The sequence below is a fragment of the Cololabis saira genome, chromosome 10 (assembly GCF_033807715.1).
Source record: "Cololabis saira isolate AMF1-May2022 chromosome 10, fColSai1.1, whole genome shotgun sequence".
Classification (NCBI taxonomy): Eukaryota; Metazoa; Chordata; class Actinopteri; order Beloniformes; family Belonidae; genus Cololabis; species Cololabis saira.
This window is the reverse complement of record NC_084596.1, coordinates 1845153-1856662: the sequence shown is the minus strand read 5'-3', so window position 1 is coordinate 1856662 and position 11510 is coordinate 1845153. Positions and strand designations below refer to the sequence as shown.

Sequence of the window (11510 nt, the reverse complement as noted above, 5' to 3'; positions counted from 1 at the left end):
GTCGTTCTGGCCTGGATGGTTGTGGAGCTCTGCACCACGGCTTCACCACTGTGGTGTGGACTCCTCTTTCCGTCCGGGCCGGGATGGTCTCTGTGGCCCCCCCCCCCTTGTAGCTGCGGGTTATGAGACCTCCTGGCGTGGACAGCTCCCTGTTACCGTTTCCTCACCTGGATCCTCTGTGCCTAGCCATGTCTACACCATGTGTCTGCGTGCGTGTCTGTGTGTGTAATTTAGGAATTTAGGTGAATTGTAGTGTGCTTTTGTCTGCGGGGAGGGGGAGGGGGGGGGCATTAATAAGTTTTATGTTTATTTGTTTTTTCTTGTTTTTTTTTTTTTTTTTTTTTTTTTTTTCCTGTTAAGCACTTTGTGTTTCATTATTTGTAGAAAAAGTGCTATATAAATAAAGTTTGATTTGATTTGATTTGAACGGTGATGACGAAGGGAGTGGCCGGCATCGGGAAAACAGTCCTAACACAGAAGTTCACTCTGGACTGGGCTGAAGGCAGAACCAACCAGGACATCCAGTTCCTGCTTCCATTCACCTTCAGACAGATGAATGTGCTGAGAGAGGAGAAGTTCAGCTTGGTGGAACTAGTTCATCACTTCTTCACTGAAACCAGAGGAATCTGCAGCTTTGAAGAGTTCCAGGTCGTGTTCATCTTTGACGGTCTGGATGAGAGTCGACTTCCTCTGGACTTCCACAACAATGAGGTCCTGACTGATGTTACAGAGTCCACCTCAGTGGATGTGCTGCTGACAAACCTCATCAGGGGGAACCTGCTTCCTTCTGCTCGTCTCTGGATCACCACACGACCCGCAGCAGCCAATCAGATCCCTCCTGAGTGTGTCTCCATGGTGACGGAGGTCAGAGGGTTCACTAACCCACAGAAGGAGGAATACTTCAGGAAGAGGTTTAGAGATGAGGAGCAGACCAGCAGGATCATCTCCCACATCAAGACATCACGGAGCCTCCACATCATGTGCCACATCCCAGTGTTCTGCTGGATCACTGCTACGGTCCTGGAGAACGTCCTGGAGAACGTCCTGGAAACCAGAGAGGGAGGGAAGCTGCCCAAGACCCTGACTGAGATGTACATCCACTTCCTGGTGGTCCAGGCCAAACTGAAGAAGGCCAAGTATGACGGAGGAGCTGAGACGGATCCACACTGGAGTCCAGAGAGCAGGAAGATGGTGGAGTCTCTGGGAAAACTGGCTTTTGAGCAGCTGCAGAAAGGAAACCTGATCTTCTATGAACCAGACCTGAGAGAGTGTGGCATCGATGTCAGAGAGGCTTCAGTGTACTCAGGAGTGTTCACCCAGATCTTTAGAGAGGAGAGCGGCCTGTACCAGGACCAGGTCTTCTGCTTCATCCATCTGAGTGTCCAGGAGTTTCTGGCTGCTCTTCATGTCCATCTGACCTTCATCAAGTCCGGAGTCAACCTGCTGGAGGAACAAAGAAACACCTCCACGTGGTTTAAAACCAGAGCCGTGACTGACTTCTATCAGAGGGCTGTAGATAAGGCCTTACAGAGTCCAAACGGACACCTGGACTTGTTCTTCCGCTTCCTCCTGGGTCTTTCAGTGGAGACCAATCAGAACCTTCTACGAGGTCTGATGAAATCAAAACAAAGAAGTTCACAGAACAATCAGGAAACTATCAAACACATCAAGGAGAAGATCAGTGAGGATCTGTCTGCAGAGAGAAGCATCAACCTGTTCCACTGTCTGAATGAACTGAACGATCGTTCTCTGGTGAATCAAGTCCAACGGTCCCTGAGGTCAGGACGTCTCTCCACAGATAAACTGTCTCCTGCTCAGTGGTCGGCTCTGGTCTTCATCTTACTGTCATCAGAAGATCTGGAGGAGTTTGACCTGAAGAAGTTCTCAGCTTCAGAGGAGGTTCTACTGAGGCTGCTGCCGGTGGTCAAAGCCTCCAAGAAAGTTGTGTAAGGACGAACACGGACACATCTGTTTTAGTTACAATCACATCTTGTGTTCATGGAGGAAACCAGTTAAATTCACTGTTCAACTAAGTTCAGGTTCATGTGGGACCAGTTCTTCTCAATGATTAATCTCAGGAAACTTCACATGTAGAGAAGAGAAGTGGAGCTATCAAAATGATCAATACTTATTATTAGTTGAAATAATCAGCATTCATTGATATATAATGTATTTCTTTGTTAAATGACACTATCAACTTTTAAATGACCTCATGATCTCTCTTTAATCTCCTCTGCAGACTGAGTGGCTGTAACCTCTCAGAGGACATCTGTCCACTTCTGTCCTCAGTTCTCAGCACTCAGTCCTCCAGTCTGACAGAACTGGACCTGAGCAACAACCACCTGCAGGATTCAGGACTGGAGCAGCTGTGTCCTGGACTGGAGAGTCCACACTGTAAACTGGAGTCTCTCAGGTCAGAATCCACCAAGTGTTGAACTGGTGACCGTTACAACTGTTTGTCTGGTTGTTTTATTAGATCCCCGTTAGCTGCTGACCTTTCACAGCAGTTTCTCTGGGGTCTCATCAGAATCATCAGCTTAGTTACAATATTATCATTAATTGTCACGAGGTGGGGTGGATAGGACCCAGATGCAGGGGACCAGGAGACAGGAATTCCAAAAATAGTGATTTATTAACAAAAAGTGCTGCTGAGCAGGATCCAAGAACCAGAATATAAACGTGACAAACCTGACCAGAAACATGGAGGGAGGAAATAGTCAGGACCAGCAGGGACCAATGGAAAGAAGAGACCAGATATACAGAAGGGTTGACGAGACACAGGTGACGACAATGAGGGCAGATGGGAACAAGGGAAGTCAAGACAGAACTGAAACACAAAGACACAGGTTTCAAAATAAAACAGGGGCTAAATAACCAAACCGTGACATTAATTCAATACATAAACATACATGTTCACAACTCAGAGACAACAGACACTAGGAAACCTGCTTAAAGTACAAAAAATAACATTATAATCAGCACAATGGAATTATGACTTTACATTTCCTCTGGCCCTTAAGTTCAGGTCTGAGTCAATAATTACACCAAGATTTCTGCCTTGATTTGTAGCTGTCAATGACATGGAGCCAAGGTGAGCGCTGATCTTTTCCCTTTCAGTTTTAGGTCCAAAAATGATCACCTCTGTCTTTTCTGCATTTAGCTGGAGAAAATTCTGGCACATCCACTCATTGATTTGGTGAATACCGTTACACAATGAGCGGGGCGGCTCAACGCCTCCCCCTAGCTGCACTAACCAGTAAATACAACAACAATAAAGTATTGGTGCGTGGTATCGGATAAAAGGTGTGCAACTGTGCTCATCAGATCAGTAAAGTCTTGCTTTAATATCTCCGATTGTTGTTTCATAACATCAAGGGCTCCTGTGTGTATGACGACAGCTTTAGCTGCAGCAATGCTCCGAATCTTCTTTGTGATATCAGACACCATGTCGTTGGTAAAACAGAGTACTTTTGTGTTTTTGCTGCAGAATGATTTTATCTCATTCACAGCTCCGTCGCCCACTATCAGCATACAAAGCCCAGTCATTAGCTCTGCCTGTAGCCCTTTAGCAAGGTTACCTGTTACCTTTCTCTGGAGCTAGAAGATGAGCCTTCTCCCAGGGAGTCTGGAGTTTGAGATAGTGGAGTAAATCTGTTCTCCAGTAGAATCCCTGTGTCTTGGGGCGATTTGCTCTTAGCTTTTGTTGTAGCCTTCCTCCTCTTGCCGGGTACTGGGGTTGAAGAGTCATTCCTGTGCGATGGTAATGCAGGCCAGTCAATGTCGTCCAAGGTCACCAGGTGCTGGGTTCTGCCTGATAACCGTCTTCTCAGATCTGAGGGAGGCGATTTGTAGTGCTTTGGCTTCGCACCAAGAGAGTTCCAGGGAGGACTTGTTGATTTATTGCCATTTGTTCCCAGCTCCTGTTGCGTCTTGGTGGTGTTAGTTAGCTTTCTGTTAGCTTGCTCCATTTCACTGTTTTGGGAAGTCGCCAGAGTAGATTAATTCCCATATTGTCCATTTATCTCCCCATTCACTTCGAGCCTGTGAATTTTTGTTTCCAGTACTGCTATCTTCTGGAGCAGTTTGTGGTAATCATCCATTGAAAAGGAAAAGTGAGGCATCTTGCTGCTAATTAGCTTCTGCTAGCTGCTTCTATCTGAGTTCCTCAATCCCCGTCACGATAGCGCAGGCTTGTGCTGCTGATAAGCTACATAAACAAAATGCTCACAACTCAAGACAACAGAGACTAGGACACCTGCTCAAAGTACAAAAAATAACATTATAATCAGCACAATGGCATTCTCACTACATTTCCTCTTTTTAAAGTCATGATTTACATTTTCTCATCATACTTTCAAAGAAGATATTAAGAAAAATCAAATGAATAGCTCAATTTAAAAAGAATAAAAAGTATTTTCCATGTTTTAACAACACAACAAATTTCTGGACAGTGTGAGATAGAACAAATAATCTTGTGCTTTTCACGTTTTAACACCCCCATTCAGCAAAACTCAACCTGATCTCACAAAAATCTGTGAAATGCCCACGACCTCTCACCACTATTTTCCGTGGCACGTTACCTGTTTAAGTTGAATGGACTTCAACTTAAACAGGTAACGTGTGTGACGAAGGACGGGGTCTGCTGGAGGTGGGGGGGCTCTGGAAATGGTATAATTCCGTTTGAGCAATGAATTTAAATATCGCCTGTCTCCACTTCCTGGTTCAAAAGCAATTAAAAATGATATTTTGTGGCTGGACGATGCTCTGGCTAAGGTCTGGTTAGGTTAGGTTAGGTTAGGTTAATGCACCACTTGTGATTGGTTAGAAGTAAGAAACGCTTGTGGTTTTTGCTAAAAATAATAATTTCACATCACTTACGCCACCTGCATCGTCATGGCGACAGCAAACAACATGGTTAAATACTCGAATTTACGTTAAATACTAGAAAACACGGTTTAATACTCGCCATCAAAATACCATTAAAAATCATAAAAACACCATTAAAACACTGTTAAAACAGCTTTAAAAAATGTTTTTACAAACAAACAGTAACTTGCGCGTCAAAAACTCCTAACTTAGCCACTAAAATAAAATATAATATATACATAATAATAATGTAATAATCCGTGTATATATCACGACAACGGAGACCATTGACTTCGCATAGTACAATATCCGTGGTGCTCAGACGGAATTATACCATTTCCATGTTGGTGCCAAGGAAAATAGTGGTGAGAGGTCATGCATGTGTGTTGTGTTGTGTGTCTGCAGGCTGTCAGGCTGTCTGATCTCAGAGGAAGGAAGTTCTTCTCTAGTCTCAGCTCTGAGCTCCAACCCCTCCCACCTGAGAGAGCTGGACCTGAGCTACAACCATCCAGGGGAGTCAGCAGGGAAGCTTCTGTCTAGACTGGAGGATCCCCGCTGGAGACTGGACACTCTCAGGTAGGACACTCTCAGGTAGGACACTCTCAGGTAGGACACTCTCAGGTAGGACACACTCAGGTAGGACACTCTCAGGTAGGACACACTCAGGTAGGACACTCTCAGGTAGGACACTCTCAGGTAGGACACCCTCAGGTAGGACACTCTCAGGTAGGACACTATCAGGTAGGACATACTCAGGTAGGACACTCTCAGGTAGGACACTCTCAGGTAGGACACACTACTGGGTGGAGGGGGGGGTGTAGTGGATACAGGAGTGTCCAACAGGTGATGGGGGGTGTAGTGGATACGGGAGTGTCCGACAGGTGATGGGGGTGTAGTGGATACGGGAGTGTCCAACAGGTGATGGGGGGTGTAGTGGATACAGGAGTGTCCAACAGGTGATGGGGGGGTGTAGTGGATACAGGAGTGTCCAACAGGTGATGGGGGGGGGGGGGGGGTGTAGTGGATACAGGAGTGTCCAACAGGTGATGGGGGGGGTGTAGTGGATACGGTGATGGGGGGGTGTAGTGGATACGGGAGTGTCCAACAGGTGATGGGGGGGGTGTAGTGGATACAGGAGTGTCCAACAGGTGATGGGGGGTGTAGTGGATACAGGAGTGTCCAACAGGTGATGGGGGGGGTGTAGTGGATACAGGAGTGTCCAACAGGTGATGGGGGGGGGGGGGTGTAGTGGATACAGGAGTGTCCAACAGGTGATGGGGGGTGTAGTGGATACAGGAGTGTCCAACAGGTGATGGGGGGGTGTAGTGGATACAGGAGTGTCCAACAGGTGATGGGGGGTGTAGTGGATACAGGAGTGTCCAACAGGTGATGGGGGGGGGGGGTGTAGTGGATACGGGAGTGTCCAACAGGTGATGGGGGGTGTAGTGGATACAGGAGTGTCCAACAGGTAATGGGGGGGGGGGGGTGTAGCGGATGCGGGAGTGTCCAACAGGTGATGGGGGGGGGTGTAGCGGATACGGGAGTGTCCAACAGATGATGGGGGGGGGGGGGGGGGGTGTAGTGGATACGGGAGTGTCCAACAGGTGATGGGGGGGTGTAGTGGATACAGGAGTGTCCAACAGGTAATGGGGGGGTGTAGTGGATACGGTGATGGGGGGGTGTAGCGGATACGGGAGTGTCCAACAGGTGATGGGGGGGGGGGGGGGGGGTGTAGTGGATACGGGAGTGTCCAACAGGTGATGGGGGGGTGTAGTGGATACAGGAGTGTCCAACAGGTGATGGGGGGGGGGGGGGGTGTAGTGGATACGGGAGTGTCCAACAGGTAATGGGGGGGTGTAGTGGATACAGGAGTGTCCAACAGGTAATGGGGGGGTGTAGTGGATACAGGAGTGTCCAACAGGTGATGGGGGGGGGGGTGTGTGTAGTGGACACAGGAGTGTCCAACAGGTAATGGGGGGGTGTAGTGGATACAGGAGTGTCCAACAGGTGATGGGGGATGTAGTGGATACAGGAGTGTCCAACAGGTGATGGGGGGGGGGGGGGTGTAGTGGATACAGGAGTGTCCAACAGGTGATGGGGGGGGGGCTCTGACATCTCTGCTTCCTCTGAGAGAGACTGAGCTGGTCTGATCCTCCTCCTCCTTCCAGGGTGGATCCTGCTGGACAACGATTTCTGACACCAGGTCCGAGGAAGTGTAAGTGTGTTTTTATTCAACCATCTTCACTCGTTCATGAGTCAATCAGTGATCAATAACTGATCAATAATAACTGCAGCTGCTTGTTTGTTCTCTCCATCAGATTCCTGTCAACTCACCTTCGACACAAACACAGTCCACAAATACATCAAACTGTCTGATGACAACAGGAAGATGATGTTTGTGGGGGAGGATCAGTCATATCCTGATCATCCAGACAGGTTTGATCGTCCTCAGCTGCTGTGTAGAGAAGTTCTGACGGGTAGCTGTTACTGGGAGGTCCAGTGGAGCGGAACAGTTTGTGTATCAGTGAGTTACAGAAGAATCAGCAGGAAAGGAAAGTCTGGTGACTGTAGGTTTGGAGGAAACGATCATTCCTGGAGTCTGGACTGTTATCCAGGTGATCAGTACCGTGTCCGTCACAATAACAGAGAAACATCCATCACCTCCTCATCTCCATCTTCATTCTCTGGCAGAGCAGCAGTGTACGTGGACGTTCCTGCTGGAACTCTGTCCTTCTATGAAGTCTCTGTCTCTGACAGACTGATCCACCTCCACACCTTCAACACCAGCTTCACTGAACCTCTCTGTGCTGGATTTGGATTCTGGGCCTGGTCCAGGTCTGGTTCCTCAGCGTCTCTGTGTCCAGTTTAGTCTCCAGAGTCTCCTGTCAGAGAAACTGTCTCTGTTGGATCCTGGACTTGGACTCTGGTTCTGGTTCCTCAGTGTCTCCATTGTTGGGCGTCGCCCATGTGAACTCTGGACTTATAAATGTGTATGAACATTTTTGTGAATGTGTATATTTGAAACTTTGAAACTGCTCAGCTGAAAACCGGCTGCAATGTGCCTCCTGGTGATCTCGGCCGAGATAGTCCGTTTACGACCCCCACGGCCTAGCTCGAGATAGTAAGTTTACGACACCTAGGAGGGGGGTCAGGCGCAGTATAGCCCCCACAAACCCAGCAGGGTTCCTGCCAGACCTGGAGGAACAAAGGAAAAGACAACGCAAAGGGACCAGGAACAGACTCCCTGGGGTGACGACACCAGGGGGGGTTCAGACTAAATGGAGCCCCAGGAAGCGAGCCCTGAAGGGGGGGACTGTCCCTCTCAGTAAAACCGCCCCAAGCCCAAAAGCGGGAAGCACCCAATCACTTGTCAGGGGCTGGTGACATCACGCAGCCCGCGGAACTCAAACTCCCGTCCTGCCCAGTGCTCACTCTCTCTCCCTCAGCCAGCGGACCGGACAAGACGTGCCTGCCGACGGTGCAGCCGCTGCCGCATCTACTCCCCGAGAGCCTGGGGTGGGGGGGGAGCCGTTCCGGACCTGCATTAACAGGCCGGGCGTAAAATCCGATACCAGAGCACGGCGCTCTCAACTCTTTCTGTCTGCTAACTCCTTTCTTCCTTTGAGCACTTTCTCCACACCAGGGACCGTGCGTCCAGGAAGATTGCTCCGCCAGAACCCGCTGTAGAAGCTCCAGCCTTGGACCCGCGAACCCCTCCCGCAGCCCTGCGACACACAAGGGACGTGAGCCGACGTTCCGAGGGAGGAACCGGCCCCCCCGTCGCAACGAGGCCGGTGTTGAGGCCGCGGTCAGGACCAGAGAGCCGGCGTGAGGCGCCGCTGCAGCAACTGTTGCCCTTTTCTCTTTGAAGTAGGAGCAGGACAGAGACTGAGGGACCGCTCGCTATCGGAGCATCCCCGCCAGAAGCGATCGGCGGTGGGGTCAAAGCTGAACCGGACCTCTCCGACACCGGGAACCCCGGCAGGAACCCGGTCACCACCGACAGAGCCCGCAGATCCAGAATCCAGAGGAGACGTGAGGTGGCGTTTGGGCGATCAGTCAGTTAGAACGGTGTAAAGCTGAACTTATGTTTAATGAGATTACTGTATGCGTATTACTGTACGTTATCATTATTGTGTTCTTTATCATCTTTATTATTATTACATTTGATTCTTTTCTTTTCATTCCATGCATTTAACGTTTATGTTGCATTTTATTGATTGTTGTTTTTCTAGTTAGGTAATGGTTTTGTAATAAGGTAGTTTTGCCATCGGGATTTATTGGGTATTTATTTACCATCTTTTGATACCCGTATGTGAATAAATCCTGATTGATTTTTTTTAACGAGTGGTTGTTGTTATTTCATGCAAGATTTGGTCACAAATTGATTTGTTTAAGCAGAGCCTAGTGCTCGAATTTCACCCTTCAATTACTGTATACTAGGCATAAACCTTAATTTCTGAGACTGATATTCTGCTGTAAAAGTTATCATTTCCCTGCTTAAGGAACAGGGTGGTGCCCCGAGGATTTTATCATATTGGTCATTCAATTTGATAAATAGTCAACTTTATTAATTATTAATAATTATTAATAAAATTATTAATAACCCTTCGATAACTAATCAGCCAAGCTACCCGAGTGGCACAACACCATGATGATGATGATGATGATGATGATGATGATGATGATGAAGAAGAAGGAGATGATCACTGTTTATCTTTAGTTTTTTGGTTTATTGTATTTTTATTTGATCTTTTTCCACATTTAAATATTAAATAATTTACTGGATTGTTGATGTTTGATCATAAATTAGATTTTTATCTCATTATTCTTGTTTTATTCTTGATTCTGTCTCTAGATGTTTTCATGTTTAACTTCATGTTTAGATTCTTAAAGTCTTTCTTCCCTGAAAGAAAGTTTGAGCTTCAAATCTAAACATTTCCATCTTACGTTCAACCTTTCCAGTTTGTATAATATTTGATTGTTTCATCTGATTGTTTTAATTTTATTCGTTCAGTTTTCAAAGTGGTTGATGTAAAAAATTAAGTGAGAAGATGGAAATATTCATGCAACATCCAACATGTAAAAACATCAGCAACATGTCTACATGTTGCTGATGTAGACATCCCAGCTACACCCCAGCTCGGGCTCTGAGGTCTGTGGACCAGAACGTGCTGATGGTACCTCGTACTTGTTTCCGGACCAGAGGAGACCGATCCTTCCAGGCCGTTGCTCCCAGGCTTTGGAACGATCTTCCGCTCTCTCTGCGTTCCATGGAGTCTGTTGACTCCTTCAAAAGGAAACTTACGACCTTTTTATTTGTCCATTTGTTTATTTGTCTTGGGGCTGTAATGATCGTCAATGGGTTGTCTTTGCCTTTTAAACTTAAATTTGTATGTATCTTTTAACTGTGTTTTTATTGTAACTGTAAAGCGCTCTGAGACCATGGTCTGTGAAGGGCGCTGTACAAATAAAATGTACTTACCAACTTACTTACTTACTTACTTGCTTACTTACTTACTTAAAATATAAGTTTATTCACTTTTAGCCACTTCTGCTGCGGAGGCCCATGCGCCTCAAGGTTGAATTGGTCATAATTACGAAGAGGTTAGGCAGCCAACGCAACAATCAGACAGAAGCACAAACATATATACAATAGAAGAAGAAACTGATCATATTTCTACACTGAATGTAAATTGAACCTGGGCCATGGTAGTGAAAGCAGCAAATCCTGCCCACTAGACCTCCAGGGAAACACGTTATGCTCTCTTAAAGGGGTTGTATTGCTACATTTTGTTGACTAATGTTTGTGATTCAATCAAACAAACATATTTATTTCAGATTTAAAGAAAGGATAACTGATGTACTTCCACTTTATGGACACTTTTGTTTAATGTTTGAGTTTTGTCAGAGAAAGTACTTGATGGCACATGTACAAAGGAAATCCTGGATTGCTCCAATTCATCCAGGATGAGCTGGTTTTCAACTTCAGAGTCCACTGATGAACTTATATGTTTGAAGAGAAGAACTGACACTTTGAAGAACTGACTAACACGTTCTTTGATAGGTCTTTTTTATTTAAATTCATCATGTAAATGACACAATTGATCAAACATTACACTTGTCAGTTTAGATTAGCATGGAACTCTGGTGACATCAACAAGAAAGTATTGAAGTATTTAAGGTAGACTTTACCTTGTAAGGCAGTGTAAGGCAGTTTAGTAGTAGTAGTAAATATTTATTTCGGTCAATCACAAACAAAAATCAACAAACAAGATAACACAGGTTTTTCCCTGGTCAACATTGTGATTATTTGACCAAAAAGGTCTGGGCTTGAAGCATAAAGCTTATCTTGCCCACCTTTTAACAGAATAGAATATACAAAAAAACAAACAAAAAAACAAATGAAGTATCATAAGTCTACACAAAATAATAATAATAATAGTAATGTAATAGCAGTGTAAGGCACTTTATTAGGAGGTGTGATCATGAAGAACCACTCTTCTGTTATTCAGCAGGCGGGCCATTAGAAGGCCGTCTATTAAGTTTGGTAAGATATAAAGACGTTCACAGTCACGATAGCCAGGAACCGAACCTGGGCCGACTGCTTGGAAAGAAATGTAAAACTAACTTAATGTAGGCTG

At 46.2% G+C, this 11510-nt stretch overlaps 1 protein-coding gene across 1 annotated transcript; it reads left to right on the top strand.

The window, feature by feature from the left end:
* The first annotated feature begins 462 nt into the window (after positions 1-462).
* LOC133452300 (NLR family CARD domain-containing protein 3-like) lies at positions 463-10358 on the top strand. The gene is made up of 5 exons (XM_061731534.1): positions 463-1946; positions 2240-2413; positions 5272-5442; positions 7035-7081; positions 7185-10358. The coding sequence occupies exons 1-5, from the start codon at positions 553-555 to the stop codon at positions 7733-7735; spliced, it is 2337 nt and encodes a 778-aa protein (XP_061587518.1). The 5' UTR covers positions 463-552; the 3' UTR covers positions 7736-10358.
* The last annotated feature ends 1152 nt before the right edge of the window (positions 10359-11510 follow it).

What these genes read in the sequence shown, in the direction of transcription:
- LOC133452300 (XM_061731534.1), top strand. Translation starts at nt 553, where the DNA reads ATGAATGTGCTGAGAGAGGAGAAGTTCAGCTTGGTGGAACTAGTTCAT. An exon ending in AAAGCCTCCAAGAAAGTTGT is followed by an intron (nt 1,947 to 2,239) that starts GTAAGGACGAAC and finishes TCTCCTCTGCAG; the next exon opens with ACTGAGTGGCTGTAACCTCT. An exon ending in GACACCAGGTCCGAGGAAGT is followed by an intron (nt 7,082 to 7,184) that starts GTAAGTGTGTTT and finishes TCTCTCCATCAG; the next exon opens with ATTCCTGTCAACTCACCTTC.